At 56.6% G+C, this 25312-nt stretch overlaps 2 protein-coding genes across 3 annotated transcripts in view; both read right to left on the bottom strand.

The window, feature by feature from the left end:
• The window catches only part of LOC109306434 (D-threo-3-hydroxyaspartate dehydratase-like), a 16148-nt gene extending 12233 nt beyond the window's left edge, over window positions 1–3915 (bottom strand). Inside the window, exons 1-5 of the mRNA XM_019529786.1 lie at window positions 3804–3915; window positions 3645–3713; window positions 3230–3391; window positions 2862–3142; window positions 2440–2626 (exon numbers count right to left, since the gene is read on the bottom strand). Of these exons, the coding sequence (XP_019385331.1) occupies window positions 2440–2626; window positions 2862–3142; window positions 3230–3391; window positions 3645–3713; window positions 3804–3880 (776 nt within the window). The 5' untranslated portion in view covers window positions 3881–3915. The remainder of the gene's footprint in view (window positions 1–2439; window positions 2627–2861; window positions 3143–3229; window positions 3392–3644; window positions 3714–3803) is intronic.
• Window positions 3916–5797: 1882 nt separating this feature from the next.
• NBEAL2 (neurobeachin like 2) overlaps window positions 5798–25312 on the bottom strand; it is a 91102-nt gene continuing 71587 nt past the window's right edge. For both annotated transcript variants that reach the window (XM_019529766.1, XM_019529772.1), the window contains 17 exons: window positions 22828–23031; window positions 21581–21705; window positions 20622–20762; window positions 19547–19677; window positions 18948–19057; window positions 18623–18740; window positions 18419–18516; window positions 16416–16532; window positions 16157–16246; window positions 14595–14704; window positions 14109–14281; window positions 13295–13389; window positions 12326–12442; window positions 11727–11888; window positions 11077–11225; window positions 10825–10960; window positions 5798–10148 (listed from right to left, as the gene is read on the bottom strand). In XM_019529766.1, coding sequence (XP_019385311.1) covers window positions 10047–10148; window positions 10825–10960; window positions 11077–11225; window positions 11727–11888; window positions 12326–12442; window positions 13295–13389; window positions 14109–14281; window positions 14595–14704; window positions 16157–16246; window positions 16416–16532; window positions 18419–18516; window positions 18623–18740; window positions 18948–19057; window positions 19547–19677; window positions 20622–20762; window positions 21581–21705; window positions 22828–23031 — 2178 coding nt within the window. In that variant the 3' untranslated portion in view covers window positions 5798–10046. The remainder of the gene's footprint in view (window positions 10149–10824; window positions 10961–11076; window positions 11226–11726; window positions 11889–12325; window positions 12443–13294; window positions 13390–14108; window positions 14282–14594; window positions 14705–16156; window positions 16247–16415; window positions 16533–18418; window positions 18517–18622; window positions 18741–18947; window positions 19058–19546; window positions 19678–20621; window positions 20763–21580; window positions 21706–22827; window positions 23032–25312) is intronic.

Below are 25312 nucleotides of genomic sequence, written 5' to 3'. Positions count from 1 at the left end.
TCAGCTCCAAGCACGCGGCCCCTTCCAGCCCGCGTGACGGCATGGGCCCGGGGGCCAAGATAAACCCGCCGGGTGCCATAACCTGGCCGGGCATCGCCTGCCGTCAGCAACCGCTGGAGCGCAGCGGCGGTTTCGCCTCGGCCCCCGTGGCCTCGCTCGACCCCAGCCTGATTCATCGCCCTGGCCTCGACGCCGGCTGCAAAGGACCGCTGCAAGGCACTCCGGGGGTTTGGCCAAAGGATGCTGTCCTGCTGCCGAAGGGCCGGGCAGGGGCGTTGTGGGGCTCGGAGGGTCTGCAAGACGCTCCGGACGGGGACGGCGCAGCCCCCTTGGCGGGGCTAGCGGAGGCTTCCCTGCACGACTTGCGGGGGATAACGGTGCACGGCAGGGATGTCCCTTGAGCAAAGCAGTGGCCAAGCTGGACTCCAGCTATCGCCCGGGCAGGAGCGTCCCCAGTAGGCAGGTGCCAGGGGAGGCTCTTACCATGCTACCCCTGCCCCGAGGCACCCGGGAAGGAGCAGCCCCCGCCCCGCTCCTGGCATGCAACCCCTGCTCTGCTTGGCCCCCCGCTTGCTGCCCTTCTGAGTCAGCCGGGGCTTTAAACACTGCGCCGGAGATGTAAACAGTCCCTGCTTTATAAGGGATTCCTGGCAGGCGATGAGGTCACCGAGCCCTGCTAATCGGGCACAGATGCGGCGCAGGAGTCCAGGGGAGGGGGCGGGGGCGGTCGTCTCCCCGTCCCCTTGCAGGGGCTGCATGAGCCCCACGGAGGAGCGGGGCAGGGCTCGCAACCCGCCGAGACGAGCGAAGGGATAGACACCTCCCTACAGACACCCTTGGGGCCCCCTTAGCTGCCGAGTGCCTCGTCCGTAGAGGGAAAGCCCCAAATCACAGAGCCGGCCGCCATGCTGACTGCATCCTAGGCCCTGCCTTGTCCCAGCCGAGAACAGGAGCCATCGGGACAACACCCCAAACATCCCCCAGGGGAGCGGGGTGAAGCCAAGGCTCTTGCCCAAAGCAATGGGCCCGGGGCGGGGGCTGTGCTAAGAAACATGCCCAAGGTCACTGCAGGGGTCGGTGGCAGTGCCAGGATCGGCGCCTGCTTCTCCCGCATCCCAGCGCAGCGCAAGGCCACTCAGATCCTGGCGGTTTGCAGCGCCTTGGCCGCCTCCTACAGTGGTCCTGAGGGCACTGGGTGAGCCTCGAGGGCCCCCGAGACACTGCCCCCCACCTCAGCCCCAAACTGGCCAGCCGGCCTGCCCCTTGGGCACATCGAAGGCCTGGGAGCCGTGGCCCAACGGATGCGAGCCGCATCTTGCTGCTGTGCTTTGCCACGTTTTCTCGGCGGCCTGCTCCTCTGCTTCACATTTGGATGATTAAAGGCTCCGCGCAGCCCAGGAATGTGCGGCGCTGCCCCTCCCGCCCCTCCGCGACTTGCCACTTCCTGCCTGCAACTAATTTAACATCCCCAGAACCGTCCGCGGGAAACATCCCTGCACGGAGCCGGCGGGAACGGGACGCCGCGCCGACGCCGGGCTCTCAGCGGCCCCTGGTGCTCGCCGAAGGGGCAGCACGAGCGCGGGGAGGGGAGAAGTTAAATGTGGCTTGGAGCTGGGCTGTGGGGGCAGCTACAAGCAGAGGCCTTGGGGCCTTCTGCCATCTGCCAGCCCCACCTTGGAGGACCCCTGGGAGATGAGCGGATGGTCTCAGGGCGGCTCCTAAGGGACGACGGTCCACTCAGCTCTTCTCAGGTGCCCGACGCACTGGCGAGGAAGGGAAGGGAACAGGGCGGGAGGCCTGGAGAGGCTAAGGGAGGTGCCCGGGGTTGCATGGGGAGTCTGTAGCAGAGCAGATGGGTCCTTTCAGTCCCCTGAAGGCTGCACCCGACTTTCTCCCTCCATCTTCGGTGAACCCGGCTGAGCCTGTCCAACCAAGCGGCGTGCCCCTTGCACACTGTCGGGGCCATTTCCCCGGGCTCTTTCTACCAGGCTGCAGAACTTGTCTGCTCGTCAGGGTGGGGAATTGTGGGAAGGCACTGGAGGACCATTAGTGCTCAAGGGATTTCTGCTGGTCCCATCCCTGGCTTCCACCCCTACCCCTGCTAAATTTGCTCAGGCTCAAAGCATTCCCCCCCCCGCAACCATCTCCAATCCCGGCCTGCGCAAGGTTGGGGTAAAAGTGGGGTAAGAGGCAGGTTAGTTCGGTGACGACTGCAAATCCGGACTCCTTGCCCTAGGGCTGTCTCCAGGGAGCTTGGCCCTCCCTGCCTGACCCTGCTGCTTTGGGGGGCAAGGTCCAGGCTTAGCAGCAGCTGATAAACAACGGAAGAGACCTGGGCCCGCTGGGCTCCATCGGTACTTGGCTGCAGGCAAGCCGGCTGCAGATCGGGTGCCTTTCATCGGAGCAAGCCTACGAAGGCACCGGCGCAGTACCACTCACGTGCCCATGAACTCCAGCATGGCGGTGGTGGTCGCCTGGGCCACAGCCTGGATCTCCGGCACGCCGCTGCAGCCGTAGGTGTTGCCGCAGTGTGCGTAGATGCCAGCCAGCGCCACCTCCTCTGGGGCTTCCTGCGCAATCGCCCGGGCCAGCTCCAGGGCGCTGGGGTCTGTGTGCCTCAGGCCGGCTGCAAGGGACAGAGAGGGGCACGAGGGAGAGGCTGGCATGGGGGTGCCGGCAAACAGGATGGCTGGAAACCCTGGGGCTGCTGGCTGGAGGGTCTTGCCTCTCCGGTCACCATCAGCCCTTTTGGGATCAGGAGGGGATTTTGCTCCCATGTGCACAGGCACAGCCCCCTTGCCCAACCTGTGCCGGCTCCTAGCCACAACGGGCAATGTGGCATTTCAGACCTGGGCCCGTACCTCGGCCGTTCCCGCAGTCCAGCTTCATCCACACCAGCCAGCGCGCGCCGTGAGCCAGCCGCCTCCGCCGCAGCTGTGCCAGGGCGTCCCGGCTGTCTACCAGGACCTGGAAGGCCTCCAGGCGCTGGGCCAGCGCTGCGCACTCCTCCAGCTTGTCGAAGGGCAGTGGGTAGGCGTAGAGGATGTTGTCGAAGCCACCCGCGGCGAAGAACCGGGCTTCGGCCAGCGTGGACACCACGATGCCCCGGCGCGTGCCGCCCGTCATCAGCTCTCCGCCCTCCCTGCAAGGGCCGCGGGCAGCACGGTGTAAGGGAGCGGGGAGCAGGCGCAGACCCTGGAGCAGGGGCAAGGGTGCTCGGGGCACTCACAGTGTCTTGTGGGTCTTCATGTGAGGCCGGAGGCGCAAGCCCAGCGCCCCGCAGCGCTGCAGCATCCGCTCCGCGTTCCTCCTCGCCACCGCCTCGTCCACCACGAAGGCTGGGGTCGGCAGCTCCGCCACGCGCCGGCCCACCCACATGGCACTGCCGCGGCTGCGGGGGGGGGCATGGGGTGCCGGGCAAGGGGTGAGGAAGGGGAGATCACCCACACCCCCACGGCCCCTGGGAAGCTGCCCACAGACCCATTGCTCCCACCCGCCGGTCATGCAGCCCGGGCCATCTCATGTAGGAAGGGCCAGGCTGGATGTGCCCATGGGGGCTCAGCCCCTGCCTCAGTTTCCCTGAATGGTTCCTGATCTCCTGGGGCAGGTAAGGGCCAGCTGGCCCGGGGCAGGAGCTCGCAGACCTGCAGCGGGATCCTGGGGTGGCTCCGTACGCAGCTTGCCCAGGTCGCACCGTCTGGCACCACGTCCCCCTGCAAACAGTTGGGAAAATAGGTGGCTTTGCTGAAGGGAAGCCCGAGGCAGCCCCCCTGCCTGCCTAGCTCAGAGCCCCCACACAGTACCTCCTCCGCACGGCTGACTCAGACCTGGCAGGGAAAAGCCGGGGCTGGAGCCGTCCCTGGTGCTGCCATTGGTGCATGTGATTGGGACGGGCACACAGCAGCTGGGCCAGCCAAGGACAAAGGTCAGAGCTGAGGCCGTGCAAGGGGAGTCGCTGGTGAATGCCCGGCTTCCTTAGCGAGCTGTGCTGGGAGCCGTGCCCTGCGGGGCTAGCCAGGGCAAGGCAGGAAGGGGCTCCTCGCTGGCTGCCTCAGCTCCATGGCTGGGTGCAGGCAGGACTGGGCTGTAACCCTCGTCCTCGCTTCTGCTCCCCTTTTTCACTGGAAAACACCATCATGGCAGGGGCACGACGAGGACAAGGGAAACACTGTCCCCGTGCCAAGGAAGGCGGGAGTCATTCCCGAGAGCAATGGCCAGTTGCTCCAATGAGGCCTGATCCAGCCTGCAAGCACAAGCATAGCCCGCACAGGCACTGAGGAGGAAGAAAGGCAGGAAGGGAGGGAGATGGGGGCAGCTCTCTGGTCCCTGAGGTTTGCTAGAAGGTAAAATTTAGCTTGCAGACGGGCAAGAGCCCAGTGCCTCTGCACTTAATCAGGGGCTCCCGCAGTGGCAGCGCTGCAAGCTGCTTGCCTTGCACCTGACAAACCAATCCCTGCCCCTGGTGCCATCACTTGTAGGACCTGAACTCACAACTTTCCACATCTAAAAGTGGGAGACTGTCTAACCCTTTAGCTAAGAAGCCTGTTCCTGCCACTGTGGCGTACTCTTGATGCAGCACAGAAGTGGCACCGCTCATGCAGGCAGATGGCAGAGCAGGGGGCACCTCGGAGACGAACCGGCTCAGAGAGGTGCAAGCTTTTGCAGGCAACGACCTGCTTCGGGAGGTGCAAGGCAAGGACAGGCCTTTCAAACGAGGAAACGCAGCGGCTTCGCGTTCTACCCCAGGAGCAATTTTCCCTCTGGAAGGTGTAAATTCAATGTGCTTCTAGGTTTCCAAAAGTGCTCCTGGCCTTCCAGCTCTCAGCCCACGTGCAGAATCCGGCACTCGGGACAGAATAACTGCATGTGCAAATACAGCCTGGGAAGGATCTGACTTTGGACCATAAGCTGCACATGAGCCAACAGTGCTCCCCCTGCAAAAAACCCCTGGGCTGGATCAACAGCAATGTCATCTGAAGTCGAGGGATGTGATTCTTCCCCTCTATTCAGCACTGGGGAGTCCGGTGTGGTTTTGGGCCCTGCCCTTCAAGGAGGATGTGAGCAGTTTGGAAAGAGTCCAGTGCAGAGCAACAAGGAAGATCCCGGGCCCAGGAGACAGGACCTCTGAGGTCAGGGTGAAAGAGCTCGGGATACTTAGTTTGGAGGAGAGAAGACTGAAGGGAGGATTTGATCATACCTGAAGGCTGATTCTAGAGAAGGAGATGAGCTTTTCTCTGTGGCCGCAGGGGACGGGGCTAGGAGCAATGGCCCTAAGCTTCAGCAGAGGAAACAGGTTGGAGATGAGGAGCCAGAGCGGGGTCAAGCACTGGAGCAGGCTGTGTAGAGGAGCTGTGGGATCTCCACCCCTGGACATTTTCAAGAGCAGGCTGGACAGACACACATGGCTGGGATGGTTTAGTTAGAGCTGGTGCTGCCTCGAGCAGGGGGCTGGACTAGATGTGACCTCCTGAGGTCCCTTCCCACCCTCATTTTCTATGATCCTATAAAATGAGCAGCTGGAAGGGTATAGGCAGGGGATTTGCATAAAAAGGCTGGAAAGCACATGCAGCATGCATGCATGTACACACACACACACACGAGACAAATTTTCTAGCCTCACGTGTCGAACACAAGTGCCATCTAACGTGCTGTGCAGACGAGGCTAGACTGTGCACAAACCTTCGAGTTATCTGTCAACTCTCTGGGGCAGGAACTGTCTCGTTGCTGTGTTCGTGCAACCCCTAGCACCATGGGAACTTAGTCCCGGAGTGGGGACACGTGATAAAACAAAGGATGATTCACAGAGAGGCATTTATTCCTTCACAAAGTTTATTGGAGATCACAGAGGCTGTACATTGCTTGCAAACCAGGCGACTGAGCCCAACAGAGAATAAGGCCAACCTGTTTAAGGCATATAAGTGTGGACTGGATTGTGCTTAACTTTATTTTTTTCTTCTGGAAAACCAAACCAAACCAAACCCTGTAGAGAAAGCTATGCCAGAAATGCGCTTAATGTCACCTCCTGGGGACCTGTCTCTCACTCTCGGCTCCCTCTCTGGTGCCTCAGCGGGCGAGTGCAAACCCAGCCCATCGCTGTCTCCTCAAGGCAAATGCACCAGCCGCCCAACCCTGTGAGCCACTTCTCTCTTGGTGGGAAGCAGAGAGCAGGATGTCCTGGCTTTCAACCTCTTCTTTCAAGAAGGCTTGGCTGGTGTCCTCATGGGAACAATGTCCTGCTTATATATAGGAAGGACAGGCACCCGGGTCCACCTGGGTCACAGTTTGACATGAGCTTGCTAATGCCCAGCGCAAAGCCGTCCTCCTCCCCAGTTGGCTGAGAAGGGCTGGAGATTAGTGGTACAGCGGATGCACAGAAGAGCTATGAGCAAAGCCGCTGCAGCTGGGACAGCTCGCCCACCCAGGACAGCTCACCCACTTGGTTGGGTCCACTTCCCAAAAGGAAGTGGGTCCGTTTGGTCCCCATGAGGTAGAAAAGTGGGGGAAGGCCATGGCCACCGCTTTCCCCTGCAGTTACAGCCAGGAATCGAGCACAGTCCCTGCTTCTGCTCAGTTTGGGTGCCCAAGGGAGGTTGCCCCAATGCCAGGCTGGATGCCAAAACGGGCACCATAACCCCGGCACCCAAGACCGAAATGAGGTCTGTATCCCGCCCCCCCCACACACACTAAGGCATTTCCCAGCTATGGCCCAATCACTCCTGCCAGTGAAGGACAGGAGAAATGAGGCAGGAGATATAACCGCAGGAAACTGCATCGTGACTCTCTACAACCAGAGGAGGTAAAAGCAAAATGAAAAGAGGGCAAAGGGAAAAGAAACCCAATGACTTCAGGTAGGAGGACACAGCAGGTACCCAGTGAATTCAAGTATCTTCAGAAGACAAGTCAGGAAAGCCCAGCTGAGCTTCCCTTGACCCATGCCAATCTCAGAAGGATGAAGGACAAATCCACGCTGAGGCTGACCTCTTACTCCCTACTCTATAAAAGTCAGCAGTGTTTAGGGAAGCTCCTATCACTTAAAATCCCTTTTTTCCTCTTTTTTTTTTTAAGAAGGAAAAAAGAAGGTAGAAATCTTTACGTGTACATCATCATTCAAAAAAGTTACAAAAAACTATATATATATATATATATTACATACATACAAACCGCGATACAGAACACGCACTTAACAAAAAACATTCTTCTCAACGAGATGCAAATATTGCACTTGGTGTGGTTCCAGCTGGTATCTCCGCCCGGGAGGGAGGCTGGGGACATTGTTTCAGCTTCCTGCCTGACCCTGTTTCTCCTCTTAAAAGAGTAAAAATAAAAGACAAGAAGTGAGGCACTGCCAGCAGCTGATCTTGCCAGCCACCCATGGGGATCGCCTTGTCCACGTGGAACCAGCTTTGGTGGGTGACCAGCCAAACATTCCCTTTTTAAAGGGGTCTCTGTTCTTCAGCTTTGCAAGTTAGCTTTTGCAGACTGTCCCGGGCCGGCAGCAGATATACCCTCCAGTGTCAGCTGTGCTGTGCCTGGTGCCTTTCCTCTCAGCTGCTGGAATCCAAGGCAGCTGGCGCCCTGCTTGTAGCCAGGTGTCAAGGCGAGGAAGGGAAAAGAAAGTCCAAATCATTCAGGACAGACAATGGCTACAGTTCAACACAAACAGTCTGTGAAGGAAGGCTGTGGGCTGAGATCAAACAGGGGGCTACGGTTTTTAATTAACCCAATGTTGCAACTAATAAAAGCCAAGTGCACGGCCAGTGGGATGGAGGACAGTGGCTTGCGAGCTCATCAGAGTTGCGCTGAAGACTTGACACTCCTTTCCAATGCGCTGCTCTTCGCACCCCCAGCCTGACTCCCTGGCCATGGACCCTCGCTGTGTTTTGGTGACGTCTAGGAGGCACGTCCAGGCATGGGGAGACAGCACTCCTGTCTCCAGGCCGTGGTCTTGATGGTATGTCACTGAACATGGGAGGGCGCTGGGTAGGGAGACCTGCATCTCTTCCTGGCTTGGTTACTGGGATGGCACCTACAAGGCCTGATCCATTCCCTTCCTTTCTGAGCCACCTGTAGCCTCATACTCCAGGAAGGGAGTCACACATCAGGTATGGAGCTCAGGGAGCTCTCCATTTCCAATGGAGCTCCCTATAGTTGCCACGTGTCTCTGGATGGGGATGAGGGTGCTACTTCCAGAAGGCTCCCTCGGCACAGATGCTCCATAGCCTCCAACCGCTGCTTCCAAACGAGTCCAAATATCCATCTCACTCCCCGCCTTGCCCTTAATCCTCTGGAGCAGCAAGGTGAACAGGCAGAGAATGGGACCTGTTCCCAAACACTGTGACAATCAGGGGACTGGGAGTCTATGGGATTCAGACAGGTTGGGTAACAGCAGGCAATTGTTGGCAATTGGCTGCAAAAACCAAACCTCTTCCTGGGATAAAGCACCTGGTGCATGAGCAAAACGATGGATGGAGAGATGGCTGATAGACAGACACACAGGGGGAGCTTTTGGATGAGGTCAATATTGAGACGAGCGAGAAACGCAAAGAAAAAGCTCAGCGTCACAACTTTCTGCTACCTGACATCTTCACTGCTAACATTCACTGCCACTGGCTTCAGCCAAGCCCTTTTAAAGCTAGGAAAGACCCTGCCTTGGCTCCAGGGTACCCTGTGGAAACACCCTGCTCTGGAGACGGCTCCATTCTCCCTGGAGAAGCAGGTGGGATGTGCATGTTCCCACTGAGAGCTGATCTTGCTGGAAGAGGCAAACCCACAAGTCCCCATGCCCGTGCCACCCTTTGCTGCACAGCATCAGCCCCTCCCAACTGTCCAAAAACAATCCTCTTCCACCTGCCCTGACAAGCAGAGGTATCCAAAGTGCAACCAAGAGACCAAATGCAGCCAGCTTGCCTGGAGCTCCACGCAGCAACGGACCCACAGGGTGAAGGCAAATCTTACAAAAGGCAGGGTTTTATTGCTGATGAAGTCATCCAACAAGCCTCTCCCGCTCGTGGTCTGTGGAAGATACGAGAGTCTCGGGAGACGATGTGATTGTACCCGTTTATTTGCTTTTCTTAAAAAAGATAAAAATCTATAGAAAAAGTTGGCTGGGGCCCTCGTGCGGTGAGCCCACTGTCAGCAGAGCCCCCGGGTGTTGTTGCCTTGGTCCTCAGAGAGCTCACAAGCCATCTTTTGAAAGACCCCAATGGATGGGGGGCACTCTTCTTTCCCAGCAAAGGGGGGTTTATGTACACCTGGGATGCTGGGGTGAGTTCAAGAGAAGCAGGAATTTCCCTGTTACCTATCAAACATTGCCCCCCCAACATATGCTCCCTCTGGGGGGAAAGGAAACAGGCTCTCAGCAGTATCTCGAGACATTAAAGCTTTTCTGAAGCAGACCGGCCTCCTGCCTCAAGGACCTTTGGTACAAGGTCTGTAACGTAGTGCAACAAGCTCTGGATAAGGCCACCCAAAGAGGAGGGCTGCTCACGCAGCTGCGGTCGCCATCTGGTTTCTACAGCGGCGATCCCGGATGGCCCGCAGGGGGCACAGGCAGTGGGGCAGCGCTGTCACCCTCCCATCCTCGTCCTCCAGTTGCTCCAGTGTTTCAGGAAAAGAAAAAAGACCCCCCACCCCCAAAAAGGATAATACAAATAATTCTGACTTCAAGCTCCACAGGAAAGAATCAGGGAACTGGCGGGTGTTGGAGTGTCCTCTGCACAGCCCGCCTTGGAAGGCCAGAAGCATCGCTTCAAGCAGGTGTAGATCTCCGGTTTGGAAAGGGGTTCCCCAGGCCACGTTCCCTACATGAGATCTCTGTGCTCCTGTCACAGCCCTGAGAGCCAGTGGCCGAGATCCCCCAGGACAGCCAAGTGCTGGAGATGCAGGGCTCTCAGCATGCTCCTCGGACAACTGCAAGCCAATGCCAGTGGCGAGACGGGGTCTTTCCATTCCCTCCATGTTTCAGAGGCCTCTTGATGCAGGACACCTCTGCCCAGAAATGCCCTGAGGAAGCCCAGCCCAGGACAGGTCAAGCTCCATCTAGCCCCTCACTTGGACTCGGGCGGGTTGTACTCGGTTTCTCCAGACGAGACTTGGGAGATGCGCCGCGTGGAACGCCACAGCCGCCTGTGGAACTGCCCCGTTCGCACCTGGGGGGAGACAGGTGAGGAGGGGTCAATCCCCTGGGGGCTGGGGTACAGGCCCAGCTCAGCAGAGCACCTGGGCTCCTGCTTTGGTGATCTGAGATGGGATCGCTTCTGCGCTTTGCTGAATCAGGGCCTTCGACAGCCTCAGCTTGTGGATCAGCATTGAGCCATGCCTGGGCTGTCTGACTCCACATCAGCCAGGAGGATCAGAGCTTATCCCCTAGCACTCAAATCAGTGCAGCGGGGGCACACAGTGCAGAGCAGAGCACACAGGATGACTGCCCCGAGCCTGCCTTTGCGAATTCACCCTCCAGACAGGACAGGTTCTTCCCTACCTGGGTTTCTGGGGCATTGCGGCCTGAGACTCAAGTCCAAGTGGGTTAGGACTTTGCTCCTTGGCTGGGGCAGATGGCCCCACCATCATTCTGCATGAGGGGCTGTGCATGACACCTGCACCTGTTACCAGACCTGCTGCTCTGAGGTCACTAATGGCCCCAGGCTCCCAGGCCAGTCAGCAAGTGCTACCCCCTTGCTGTCATCCTGCTACAGGCCCATCTCCCACTCCCTCTCATCGACTGACTCCCTTGTGCTCTGGCCTGCATCTGGGATGGCCCAGGAATAGCACCCTAGGTGCAATCCCCTAGAGGCACTAGAAGGGGAGGGGATGGTGTCCGTTTACCTCCGAGGGCTGGCCTGCTCCCACCACGATCAGCTTCCCATCCTCCAGCCCCACCAGGATGTGGCTCTTTTCCTTGGTCACAGACACGCTGTGAACGGGAACCTTCATGGGCATTGGTAGCATGGCTGCTTGGAGGCTGGAACGGCAGAGACGGGGCATTTAAACAGAGCGCAGCAGGAGAAGGGGGAAGGAATGACTCACAGCATTGTTTGCTGGTGCCACCCCAGAGAGAAGCAATGAGAAGCTCCTTACTTCTGCAGGTCCCGGATCTGGAGTGAACACTGCATCGTTCCCAACACCACAAACTCCTCTGTGACACACATGGACGTAACCTCCTCATCCAGCGAGACGGAGGCCAGGTGCTTGCCATTGACAGAGTAAAGGTGTAGGGCAAACTTGTCCTTCGAGACAGACAAGAAGGGCATTAAGAACAGGACCAAGTGCTCCAGTCAGCTGCTACATGTGCATTGCTGTGGAGTAAAAAACTCTGCAGCAGTACAGTATTTGTATTTACAAGTACTATACTGCTGCAGAATGTATTCATTTCTTGGGGCCTAATAGGGCCCCCCCCATGTAAACGCTGAGACTTTTACTGCAGAGGTAATTAGTCTACGCTACAGTACACATCTTGTATTGATGTCCCCACTGGCCTGTAGTTCCCTGGTTCCTCCCTGGAGCCCTTTTTAAACACTGAACTTACATCAGCAACCCTCTACTCCTTCAGTACTGAGGCTGCATACTACAGTAAGCAATTTGTAAGTATTAAGGGAGTGATCAGGTAGGTTATGCCCAAATGCTCCATGCCCCGTGCTGCAGAGGACACCTGGTGTCTCTCAATGGTCGCTACTCAATTCCTGAAGGAACGGCTGGGGGATTTTTTCCGGGATGCTCTGCTGGCTCACCTTTAGTGAGGATCGACCTTCCACGGTAGTCTGGATGACAATCTGTCCCTCCAGCCCCACAGTAAGGTTTGAGATTGTGGCAGGCAGTGAGCTCTCACAGGGCGGCTTGATCGACCTCATGAAAAGGCCCCGGCGAATGGTGTGAATGATGATGGTGCCATCCTGTGGAGCAAGCAGAATGACAGGGCTGTTAGGGTGTGACTAAGGGATCTGAGTGCCTCATCCCCATTGTGTCTAAACCCCTTGGGCCTCTTGGAGAATAAGGCTAGACCTGTTCATCTTGCCAGTGACTTTTGCTAGGATCCCCCCAGCGTCTAATTATCCCACATCTGGAATACACCACTTTCCATCCTGGGGCAAGGCCCCATCACATGTTTGTGGTGTCCTTGGCCCTCCACCTTAGATCCCCAGGGAATGGAAGGAGAGGGGGCACTGAAAGAAGCCGCCCTGATAATCCAGGAACACTAGGTACCATGTGAATGCCATCCCCAAAAAGCCCAGCTGCTGAGGGTGGTGAAATACTTAGGCTGGCACACAAGACACAGAGGGTTGACGCGAATTCTTAGTCCTGGTCCTCTTCCTCCAACACGGTACCTCACCTTTGACCCTGACACAGCCATGTCCAACTCGGTGCTGATGGCGACACATGTGACCTCGTTGTCGTGTCCGTAGAGCACTTGGATGGGCTTGGGGGCCAGGCCACAGGAAAACCCACCCTGGAGATAATCAGAGGCTCAATTGACAGACCCACCTTCCTCCTCCCGACAGGCCCCAGCAAATGCACGAGAGCTGCCACTGAGTTAGAGCAGTGGAGCAGGTGGCCCGTGGGGGTGTGGACGAAGCCAAGCAATCCCAGTGCGAGCACACGAAAACCCGCCCAGGCGCTGAGAACTGGAAGAGCCTGGAACTGCCATGCAAAAAAATCACTGATGATGTTTTAACAGGCTCCACAGCTGAGCACGGCTGGAGAAACCACTGCAGTGACCCTGCCTGGAAAGGCCTGGAGAAATGCCAGTGATCCTGCCACACCTGCTTTCACTGTCAGCAGAGAAGAGCAGAGCTCAGGGCCTTTTGGCACATATACACTCCAGCAGATTTGCCACCAGGCATCTATGAGGCCACAGGTTGTGGCAAAATGCTCCTGAGCAATGTGACATGATGGGGAATCCATGCTTATAAAGGGCTCCAAGCTGGGACAGCAAGGGGAGTGTAGGGGCATTGGCACAGTGGTGGAGGAGGCTGGGTCTGGGGGTCAGGAATAAGGAGCACCAGCAAAGCTGTGGAAAAGACCAGGGCTTAGATAGCAAGAAGGTTGTGGATCAAAGGACTTCCACAGTGTGGGGCAGCCTTCCTCAATCCCAGCACATCACTACAGCAGCATACACAAGAGCAGATATACTCCTTGCTGTGGCTAAGATTCAGGCAAACACTTTACCATGAAGTCCCCCTCTGGGGAAGAAGAGAAGGTCAGCCCTGCAGCCTCCTCAAACCCACAGCCAGCAAACTAGGAAGCAGAACCAAGAGCCAAGGGTCCCAATGGAGCTGGGCTGATTGGGCCCCTGCCTTACCTGCTGCAGGACCTGCCAGACCATGCAGGTGGTGTCCCGGGACCCGGAAATGAGATAGATCCCACAGAGGTCCAGTGCCAGGCAGGTGACCACATCTGCAAAGGGGAGAGACACAAGACAGTGCTGCTGAGCTGATGACTCCATCCCCAGGGGACCCTGACCTGGGATCAGGGCCCCATGGGTTACTGGAAAAGTTTCAACCAAAACCAAGCCCAGAAGCATTGTCTGAAGCAATGGAACTGGGTTCTCCAGACCCACGGGGGTGTGGACTGTCAGCGAGTGACAGGGAAGGCTGCCACCTCCTAACCTGACACATTCCTTTGCAACGGGTCTGTACTTTGACCAAAAAATGGGAGGCATCACGGGATGGGCTCAGAAGAGCAAGAATAGCTCTGGGGGTTCCACCAGATCACATGAAGAGTGGCCGCCAGTCTCATACTAGCACCTTTACCCCAATCAATCCCACGGCTGATCAGCTGGAACCATCTGGCCAAGGCAGAGCGTGGGATGGACTGGCTGGGGGGGAAACTGCTGGGTCACCGTAAAAGTCATTAGCAAAGGTGTGACAGGGTCAGGGTGTGGCAGGACAGGGCCAGGGTGTGGCAGGACAGGGCAGCAATGCTGCAGGGAGCTGCAGGCCAAGACTGAGGTATGTTGGGCAGAGCTACGGAGAAGCTGGGTGAGATCGGACCAGCATAGCAATCTGGAGTCAGAGGGGTGACTCAGGGGCCTGCAGGCCAGGAGATACTCTCAGGGGATGAGCGCCCTGTACTTCAGTGGCTTCCAGCCCCTTTTGCCTGCCTTTGCACCGTACCAATGTGCCGGGTGATGTGCCCGATGACCTTCCCTTTACTCAGCGATGTGACCTGCAGGCTGTTGTCCCAGTGCCCACCGCTGAAGAGGAGCTTGCCGTCATGAGAGATGCTCAATGTCTTTGAGGACAGGTCTACACCCGGGGCAAAGGGACCGCAGAGGAAGCGCTGGGTTCTGGCAGAGGGCATAGAGGAGTATGGTTAGAGACCTGGTGCCAACCACAGAGAGGAGCTGGGAGCTGCCTGCCCTTGCTGAGCAGGAGAGCCCTCAGCAGCTGCTGTAGCAGGGAGCAATGGGTCCTGGGCATGGGGCATGGAGAGAGGGAGGCAACACATGGCAGGGGCAGTGGGAGTCTCCTTGTTCATGCTAGTTAAAACTGGACTAGACAAAGCGTTGGGGGACCCAGCATGATGTCCTGTTACTGGACTGCCCCAAGGGGACAGCACCTCAGGAATTGGGGCTGGATCTGCCCCCAGGTTGGACTCACTTTGTGTTGGAGACGGTGGGGTCTTTGGTGAAGCTGAAGTAGTTGGAGATGTTTTTGTCATAGGGCAGCCAGCCGTGGGTTCCCAGCAGGCCGTTGGTGCTCACAGTGACCTAGGCAAAGAGAAGGCCATGAGGGGGGCAGTGTGCATCAGATAAGGTCTCACAGGGCCATTTTGGGAGGCAGCAGGCAATTGGGCATTGGGCCCAGGCAGTGATTACAGCCTCTTTGTGGAGGCTTTCAGAGGTCTTGAGCAGTCAGGACCGGCATTTACAGCTTGTCACCGGTCTGCGGTGCCCTGTGCTAGGGTACCCTTACAGATAGATTCATAGATGCTCGGGTCGGAAGGGACCTCGACAGATCAAGTCCAACCCCCTGTCTGGGCATTGTTCCCTGTTACCCCAAGAGGTGCCCTGGTGAACAGAGCATCTCCAATCCCTTGCTGCACCCCCCTAATGAATTTGTAGGCGGCCACAAGGTCACCTGTCAGCCTTCTCTTGCGGAGGCTGAAGAGGTCCAGGGCCCTCAGTCTCTCCTCATAGGGCTTGTCCTGTAAGCCCCTAACTGTACGAGTGGCCTCCTCTGGACCCTCTTGAGTCTATCAACATCCTTCTTGAAGTGCGGTGCCCAGAACTGGATGCAGTCCTCCAACTGCGGTCTGACCAATGCCGCATAAAGGGGAAGTGTCACCTCCTTGGATCTATTCGTCATGCATCTGCTGATGCACGATAAAGTGCGGGTAGCTTTGCTGGTGATTTCGTCACACTGACAACTCATGTTCATTTTGGAGTCCACTATGACTCCGAGATCCTTTTCTGCTTCTGTGCTGTGGAGAGGGTCACTTCCCAGCCAGTAGATGTGCTGGATATTTTTGCGCCCTAGGTGCAGCACTCTGCACTTGTCCTTGTTGTACTGCATCCTATTGTGGACTGCCCACTTCTCTAACCTGTCCTGGTCTGCCTACAATCATTCCCTACCCTCCAGGGCATGCACTTCACCCCACTATTTAGTACCTTGCACCAGCTCTGGGGGAGAAGAGCCCCAGTAAGAGCTAGAGTCAGTAACCCCACTACTAACTGCATGAATGCGGTTCCTAAGTGGTCTCCCAGGCAGGCCCTAAGCTGACCTTGCTTGGCTGTGCAAACCCACAGGAATCACTGCTGAAGGCAGAAGGGGTGTGGGACAGGCTCCCTTCCCTGTCTGCTAGATATGGCAGCAGGCTGGTGCTGTGCTCTTGGAAACAACAGAGACCAAGCCAAGCTGATTCCTAGCTCAGCATGCCCGTGAGGCACTGGGCTGAGACTCAGGGGACCTGGGCTCAAGCCCCAACACTGCCACAGACTCCATGTGTGACCCTAGGCACATTCTTATGTCACTCTGTGCTTCAGTTCCGCTGCTTGGTGAATGGGCAAGGAGGAGCCCTCAGCTTACAGGGGCATGTGAAGATTAGATGAATCAGTGGCCCAGAGGCACTCGGGCAATCACGGGGCTAGAGATATGCCAAGGGGAGAGTGCCCCAGTTCACAGTGGAGAAGACCTCACCATTCCAGTTGCCTCATACTTACCAGCACATCCGGGGAGCCCTGCGTGATGAAGGAATGGGCCTGGTTCTTGGGCACCACCGCCTGTACCAGAGGGATCCCATCGCTGATGCCCTGCAGGAGACAACAGAGATCTGGTACTGCATCTCCATGCCCAGCTTCCTCCCTCTGCCCTACCCTGTCTGACCACAAGCTCTTCCTCCTTCCTTCTCACCCATGCCAGCCCTGCTGGGTGCTCCTCTGCCCTCTGTTCCCATTAACATGTGCAGAGCCTTTCTCCTACCTCCGCGAAGAAGGACTTGAGCTGGCCGAGGTTCTCGAACACATTGGGGGAATAGGTGTCGAGCCGGGCTAGTCTCCTGGCTGCGTTCTCAGCTGACAGGCGGGCTGGGTGAGGCTCCTACCGGGAGGGGAAACACAGGAGAGGTTAATGAGTGGAGAGATGTCCAAGTCTCTGCCCTTCCCATGCTCCCAGCCCTGCCTCTTGGGAAGGCAGAAGCAGCGAATGCCAAAGGGAAGATGTTATGATGATCCTCCAGCAACTGAGGACTTCCAAACTGCATCATTTGCATGTGCCTATTCCAGTCTCGAGCATACTCAAGCCCAGATTCCTTTGGTTGGCAGTGACTCCTTGGCCTGCCTTTGCCTTGAGCATCTTCCACAAGGGCCTGGCCACCCCAACCACCCCTTCTCCTTCATGAATACACATTCCTAGTGCTACTGGACTCCACAACAGCAGAGAAAGGGGCAGGCTCTGAAACAGATGGACAGGACAGCTGAGGAACCATGGTTATTCCCAAGCATGTAACACCCAGACTGAAGCTCCCAAGCTACGAGTGGCTCTTAGGAGCAGACCTAAGCAGTAAATGTAGGAGAGCTCTGTCAAAATTAGCACCAGAGCTGGACACCTCTAGGGCAGCAGGATGCTGGGAAGGGGCTGCATGGGCCAGCAAATGCCTAGAATGACACCATGTCCCAAGGCAGCAGCCTGCCTGCCTACTAGTGGAACAAGCTCCAACTTGTCAAGATGAGTTCACTTCAGCCAGGTCCCAGCTGAGTCTGACATGGGCCTATGGGCCTGGGGGTAGGAGCACGGCTGCCCTGTGGCTTGCTTGATTCTTAGTGCATGATGGGGTGCTAGACAGACAGGTTTTGGGGCCTTAAACAACCTTTGTCTCCTCAAGAAGGATGGGGTCTCTAGGAGGGTGGTGAAGCTCTGGAATGGGTTACCCAGAGGGGTGGTGGACTCTCCATCCTTGGAGGCTTTTAAGACCTGGTTAGACAAAGCCCTGGCTGGGATGATGTAGTTGGGGCTGGTCCTGCTTGGAGCAGGGGGTTGGACTAGATGTGACTTCCTGAGGTCCTGGCCAACCCCCATTTTCTATGATTCTAAATCTCAGGGTTCGTGGCTCTCAGAAGTACCCAGCGAGGTAGACTTTTGCCTCTCTGCAAGCCCAGAGCTCTTTCTCTACTGTCTCTAGGTGGAAAAGATGGAGTCTTCCACAAGGGAATCTGTCTCATGGGTAGAAAAGGCAGCAGGGAACATGCTCAGTTGAAAAGTACCCAGAAGTTCCCATCCAAGACACACTGGAGGGCTATGGAGGGACATGTCAATCTCACTAAGAAGTGCTGAGCATCAAGATGTCCCAGCACCGAGGGGTTCTCTTAGAGAATGATTTACTAATGGCGCATCTCTGTGACGTGCCCCTGCCCCAGGCATGGTTCAGCCCTCCTGTGACCATTGCTTTAGAAGTGACAGCCACATCTGATGGGTGATTTCTGAGTTCTGGAACAGGTCATAGCAACTGATCCCAGGAGCGGAGCACCCCATAGGCAAAGGAAAAAGCAGCTTTTTCACCACAGATGCTCTCAGACACAAACCCTAAAGCTAATCACTAGGAGCCTGGTCCAGAAAAAGGTAGGATCGAAATGCCTTAGTAAGTCTGGGACTAAGCATCAGTTTGTGACCACTGATACTAGGAGGGAGGAGGCTGCCCTGGATGATGAAAAGGTTCAGGCGCTGGAGATAGATGCCCTGCCCAAGGCAGCTTGGGGCACGTACACAGCGCTCATGGATGCTACAGACCAAAAGAGCCTGGCTCTGGTGCATTTAGCATGTGGGACATCGATGAACACCACTTGAAGAGCGAGGAGAGGATTTGCTCTGTGCTGGCTGCTCAAACACTGTCACCACACGCTTTCCAGGCTATGGCTTTCTAGCCACCTCTTCCCAACCATACTGCTGCCTTTGTGTGAGCTGGGTATGCTCCCTCCAGTTCCCATTACCTTGAGCAGCTGACAGGGGGTCTGCCCGAAGTTGCTGATGATGCCTTCCAAGGCTTTCCGCTGCGGCTCGTCCACAATGGCATCCAGGTCCACGGCCCCTGGGAAATCCAGAGAGAGGGATCCAGTTGGGGAAGCACAACAGAGGAGCCAATCCCTCTCCCCTGGCCTGCCTTGGCTCTGCCAGGGGTGGGAGTGTACTCTTACCCTCGTACGTGCAGTAGTAGAAGACGTTCAGGGCTTCCACAGCTGCAGGGCCTCTCTGCTTGTACCCAAAGATGAGGTCAATCCATTCGTGGAGATGGGCAGACACGTACTCAGATTCCTGCCATGGCCAAAGGCAGGATGGGGGTGTTAAGAGGTGAGGTACCATGTTTGGGACACATGTCAGAAAAAGCAGAACCATACCTCCCTCCAACCCATGCCTCCAACTTCTACAAGCTGGGGAGAGGCAGGAGTGGGTAAGTGCAGACAGGGGCATGGTGCAGGCCTGGGAAGGGGTCTCAGGCAGGACAGGTCCCTGTTTTCATACCAGCGCCTTCCGATGCTTGGATATAAAGTCTTCTCGGGAGCATGCCCACTTTGGGAGGACGACGTCGGTCACCTTGTCATTTGACAGCTGCAGGGAGCCAAGATCGAACCCTGCAGAGCACAACACAGGAGGGGGCCTGACAATCCTGCTCCATGGCCCAGGGAAGGATGGGACAGGGATGACCCACTGGCCACCCCCACCCCCAGGCACGAACCCGGGCTCTTGCTGTAGTCTGGAGGGGGAGACAAGGCACCCAGCTGGCCAGTACCCGAACAGGGGACACAGGGAATGCTGATGAGGTCACAGGGGACCTGGAAGCCAGTGCCCTACAGGCTACAATGAGCCATCTCCCCCCCAGCCGTGCCCCAGCTCTGTCTCAAAGAGGGGATGCTCACAGCACCCCAAGCACTCTGAGACACAGAGGGCACCGACCTGGTTGAAATCCACGTTAGCTCAGGCACCAGAGCTAGGCTCAGGGAGAGCCTCTAGCAAAGATCCCAGGAAGGCCATGGGTCTCTGCTGCCCTAGGGGGTTGCACCCAAGCCCCTCAGAGTGCTCCACACACATCGTTAGGCTCAAGGGCATCAAGCTCCCATTACCGTTCTGGTTCTCCAAGAACTCCGGGAAGTAGAAGAACTCGGGGATCAACTCCTTCACGTCCACCGGGTTCTCCATGCGCGCCTGCCATGCTGCAGGGACCGAGTGGAACTGGCGGTCTGAGCAGTCAAACCTGCCGGCGAGAGGACCCAACTGAAGCATGGCCTAGTGCTAGTCTGGGCTTGGCTCTGAGGCAGGTCACTCCATCTCTCTGGACCTCAATTTCCCTGTCTGTCAGGGAATGAGCCTTCAAAGCTGCCTCTTACTAAAGGCTCAGAGAGGACCTGCCAGCCCTGAATTTGGCAGGGGGAAACAAGAGAAACTCCATTCACGAGCAGCTTCTCCTGCCTTTCAGGGAACTGCCTAGGATAATGCCTGTTGTGAAGAGTCAGTGAGTCCAAAGCAGCAGGATTTAGCCCTCTCTTCCCACCCACTTCCTTTATGCTGGATAATCCCTTTAAGGTCCTGAACATTGCTGGATAAGAGGATGCAGCACAGGTGTAGAGGCCATACCCAGTTTATTCCAACAGGTAAATGCCTTCTGTTGTGGGGGCCATCTCTCCAGGCAGCACCCATGAAGGCATCAAGTCCCATCTCTCCTCTCAGGTTCCCAGGAGGGTACACTAGGGACATTCTTGCTCTGGGTACACCCAAAAAAGTACTGAAAGTGCAGAGGCCATCCACAAATGCAGTGGGCTGGAGGCAGTAGCTGAAGGGTGAAGACCCGAAGAGGTGGAAGCAGCTGTCTCTCTGCCTAGCTAGACCCCAGGGGAAGGGACCGACAGCTCTGGAGGGGTTTGCAGGATGAAACCCTAACTAAGCAAGCCAGGACTCTGCAATGGGGTGAAACTAAAACAAGGCACATTTAAGAAAAGGCATTGGGGAAGGCATCCTAACAGAGGCTGTGGAATGACCTCCTGAGGGAAGGGAAGGAAATGATCCTTATTCAGAACCAGCCTCAGACAGCAGTGCAGGAGTGAACGAGCTGGTGTTATGGGGAGGGCAGGTGGCTGAACCAGCAGCCCCCTTCCCCTACTCCCCTAACTATGACAGTGGGCACCTCCAGCCCGGTCTTACCTGCCACTCTGCAGCTGGATGTGCAGTGTGGTGAAGGGCTCGGTCCGGATCATGTAGTGCATCACGCCTGCCGCGTTGGAGTAGTGCGTGCCATAGTGGAACTTGTCGATCATACCCGTGGGGTCTTCGAAGCTCTCGTACCTGCGAGGAGAGGCAGGAATGAGACTGAGGGGCTACAGGACCTTGTGTGTGAGCACATGGGGATGTGAGCATCCTGACCTACTGCCCCACCAAGGGACCAGGATGTGAGGCAGGGATTTGCCCACCAGATAGCAGTGGCCTGGACAGAACTGGTTTGCAGGTGCTCATGGTGACATCAGGAGTGCAAGCACAAGAACTTCCTCCTTGGCACCAGAGGAAACCTGGCACAGCCTTCTTGCCAGACTCTGCTCTGCACAGACAGGGCAGGGAGCTGGACACCTGCCCAGGAGACCTTGGAGCACAGTCAGCTCCCTGGCCCATATTTACTCTGCCTTCTCTAGAGACAAGGCAAATGTTAAGGTGCCAGGGCCCACTCAGTCCTTGGGCTCTCTGCAAAAGCTACCAGCCCAGGGCTTCTTGGCACTGGGTTTGGTGATAAGGAGGCTTGTCCACAAAGGACAAATATGACCTTCATGTGGGAGCAGCGTTCATGCCTGGCAGGGGAAGGCTCCCCCTACCACAGGAGGAAGCCTCCACAGTGCCTCCATGCCCCAGCACTTCCAGGGGCATGTTTCTCCGAGCTTGAAGCTCGATCACTTGGCGGCTGGAGAAAGGAGGCATTATGAAGCTGCCAGCAGCCCCAGGACTCAGTTAAACCTCAGCTGCCCCAAGTGCTCTCACAGTGGTGTTGGTCTAATGCATACAGGAGACATGCTTACTACTCCACCCCTGTGATATCAGCCCCAGGGCACTGCTGCCAGATGTTACCAGCCCTGCCACAGTGCCCACCCCCAGTGCTGCATGGGGCTTCCACTCACTTCTCCTTTACATCCTTGGCATGCTTCTCATTGGCCAAACCGATGGGCTTGGAGAGGTCCCGGAAGACGGCTGGGTTGTTCAGGTCCAGTGTCTCTGAGACGTAGTCCTGCAGGATCCAAGGGAACTGAGAGGAGAGGGGGTAGTGAGAGATCCTGTGGTGACTCCACCCATCACCCAGCCCGCCAAGGCCAGCGACAGTGGCAGGCTTCAGTGGAGCAGGGGAGTGGGAGCAGAGAGCATGCAGTTGGCTTCAGCAGATGCCCAGCTGATGCAGAAGGGCTGCTCCTTTCCTTTGCTCACACAGGCAGGCACTCTCTGCTTTGGGGGATTCCCTTCCCAATGGAGGGACATGAAGTGGTCAGCTCCTCCAGTTTCACACCGTTTCCCCCACCCCTCAGCTGTCTGAGGACATTGGATATTAAGGCCACTTCCCACCCCATTAGTCTAGGGAACTGCATCTCATCCACCTGTCTTTAGACAGCAAGATCCTTGGGGCAGGGACTGTCCTATTCTTTGCACCAGGTGCTGTGCAAGCCTATAGAAGGCCCCAGGTCTAGGTGCTCCCCTCAGCATACAGGTGAAATTAGGTGTATTAGGGGCATGTGCCCAGACAGTCACACTAGGCAAACTCCATGACTGGAACACCCAAGCGTCGTTATGACAGCTGTCAATGCAGGGTACTTGAGATGACTTTGACTTTTGATGCCCTAAATGATGAATTAACACCTGCCAATTGCTTAGCTGCCTGCTGGAAAGCTCACTGACAGGACTGACTGTCTGGTAACACCAGCCACCTGCCACCATAATGAGACTCCTAAGGCACTGTCACCTTACCAAAGCCCTCGGGAGGAAGGCAGGTGACTGATGGTCAAAGGACACCCAGATTTTCGGTGTCCTCTATCGAGGCTGCTCAGTGTGGGGGCTCTCTAACTTCTGAGCCTCAGGACAGGATCTGCCCAGAGTAAATCATGGCCTAGCCAACATGCTCAGGGGAGCAGGCTCCTTCACCAGCTGCTACTTCTAGTGACACAAAAGCCAGGAAAAAGCTCCCCCAGGGGAGGGGACTACAGAAGAGAGCAATGGCAGGGGGCTGGGCTGGAGCGGGAAGCAGGATAATCAGAGGAGGGGAGCAGAAGAGGAGTCATCCCAGTCAACAAGGGATAAGCTAAGGTCTGAAGCCCTCAGCTTCTGTTTTCAATAGGAGGTGGGGAGGCAGGAGAGTGGGAGGGGAGAGGGGCAAACTCACCACCGGGTACTGGGACAGGTCGTTATAGGTGCGCCCTGCGATAGTGTTCAGCTGCATGAGGTACTCGAAGTTGGAGATCTCCCTGTAGACCCATTTCTGAGTCAGCCCTGAGGCCTTGAGCAACTCCTGGGGTGACCGGCTGCCAAAGTAGATTTGGTTGGGTGGGTGCAGGCCGAGGATGCTGGAGTAGACCTTGTTCCTGACCTGTGGAGACACAAGCAGAAGCGTGGAGCAGCTGTGAGAATGGGACAGCAGTGGTAGCAAGCAAGACCGTCCATAAGGGTTTACACTGAGAGCATGCCTCTCTTCAAGCACCTCCATGCATAAAGGAGGGGCATAGTATCAATTCTTGCCTGAGAGAGGGGCAAGGAGCCTGGCCCAGGTCTTATTTAGCAACATGAGGAAGGTCAGGGAAAGTGTGGGTCCCTTAATGAATAGGAGAGGCAGTCTAGTGACAGAGGATGAGGAGAAGGCTGAAGTGCTCAATGTCTTTTTTACCTTGGTCTTCAAAGGCAAGGTCAGTTGCCAGACTACTGCACTCGGCAGCAAGTTTGGGGAGGAGGGGAGCAGCCAACAGTGGTGAAAGAACAGGTTAGGGACTACTTAGAAAAGCTGGATGTGTACAAGTCCATGCGGTCAGATGCAATGCACCTGAGGGTGCTGAGGGAGTTAGATGATGTGACTCCAGAGCTACTGGCCATCATCTCTGAAAACTTGTGGCGAGTGGGACAGGTCCCAGATGACTGAAAAGGGGCAAAGGTAGTGCCCACGTTTAAGGAAGGGAATAAAGAGGATCCAGGGACCTACAGACCAGTCAGCCTCACCTCAGTCCCTTAAAAAATCATGGTGCAGATCCTCAAGGAATTCATTTTTAAATACTTGGCGGAAAAGGTGATTAAAAACAGTCAGTGTGGATTCACCAAGGGCAAATCATGCCTGACCAACCTGATTGCCTTCTATGAGGAGATGACTGGCTCCGTGGATGCAGGGAAAGCAGTGGACATAATATACCTTGACTTTAGCAAGGCTTTTGATACCATCTCCCACAGCATTCTTGCAAGCAAGCTGAGGGAGTATGGGTTGGATGAATGGACTGTAAGGTGGATAGGAAGCTGGCTGGATTGTGGGCCTCCATGTGTAGTAATCAGTGGCTCAATGTCTAGCTAGCACCCAGCATCAAGTGGAGTGCCCCAGGGGTTGTTCCTGGGGCTGGTTTTGTTCAATATCTACATTAACAATCTGGACGATGGGGTGGAGTGCACACTCAATAAATCTGTGACACCAACTTGGGGTAGCAGTAGATACACTGGAGGGTAGGGCTAGGATTCAGAGTGACCTTGACAAATTGGAGAATGGGGCCAAAAGAAATCTCATGAGCTTCAACAAGGACAAGTGCAAAGTCCTGCACTTAGGATGGAAGAATCCCATGCACCAGGCCAGGCTGGGGGTGACTGGCTAAACAGCAGCCCTGCAGAAAAGGACCTGGGGGGACAGGGGATGATAATGTAGATATGAGCCAACGGTGTGCCCTTGATGCCAAGACAAACGGCATCCTGGGCTGCATTGGCAGAAGCGTTGCCTGCAGATTCAGGGAACTGCTTTCTATTCAGCAATGGTGAGGCCACATCTGGAGTCCTGTGTCCAGTTTTGCCTCCCCCAAAAGGATGTGGACACATTAGAGAGAGTCCAGCGGAGGGCAACTGTCACAGGAGCACTAAGGTGTCCTGTGCCATGGAAGTAAAAGGAACTGAGCTGCCAATCAACCGAGCAGCTCAGGTGCCGGTTGCCAGGGCAACCAGGCGGGTCAGGTGACCAGAAGGGGGCAGGGCCGGGCCTTTATAAACAGCCCAGGGCCTTTATAAACAGCCCAGGCCGGAGCCTGAGGAGCAGTTCCCTTCTGGCAGCCGCAGGAGCAGCCTGAATTGGTAGTGGCAGCCTTGTGGTGCTGACTGGCTGCGATGATGCTGGGGATGAGAGCCCCTTGACGAAAGGTAGGCTTGGAGGCCCTGGTGGGGGCTGTGTTTATGTTATGAGCAGGAGGCTCTGTTGTTTACGTTGGGGCCAGGTGGCTTAAGTTTGGTTACAGTTTACCCCGGAGGACCGGGTGAGGCTGTAGGGGAGTGAGGAGGCCTCACGGGAGCTCCCCAGCGCCTTGGGGGTTCCCGGTGCCCATTAGGGGCACAGTGCCAAGTGGGCACAGCAAAGGAGTGCCAGGAGGGTGCTCGCTGAGTGGGGCGGCGGGCGCGAGAGGCGTGGCACAGGCCCCAGAGTGGGGCAGGCTCTGATTGATAAAGACCCAGTAGGGTCGGGGAGGCCAGGTAAGGCTCTGGCCGCCTGAGCCCAACCCGGTAGTCTTGGCAAAGACCCAAGAAAGGGTCAAGGGGGCCAGGCACGGCTACGGCCACCTGAGCCCCAAGAGCGGGAAACGCGTAGCGCGAGAGGCGCGGTATAGGCCCCAGAGGGGGCGGGCGCGAGAGGCGCGGTA

Source organism: Crocodylus porosus, unplaced genomic scaffold (assembly GCF_001723895.1).
Source record: "Crocodylus porosus isolate Cpor-Errol unplaced genomic scaffold, CroPor_comp1, whole genome shotgun sequence".
In the NCBI taxonomy this organism is placed as follows: domain Eukaryota; kingdom Metazoa; phylum Chordata; order Crocodylia; family Crocodylidae; genus Crocodylus; species Crocodylus porosus.
Note: the sequence above shows the minus strand (reverse complement) of the source record. Positions and strands in the feature narration are given on the sequence as shown.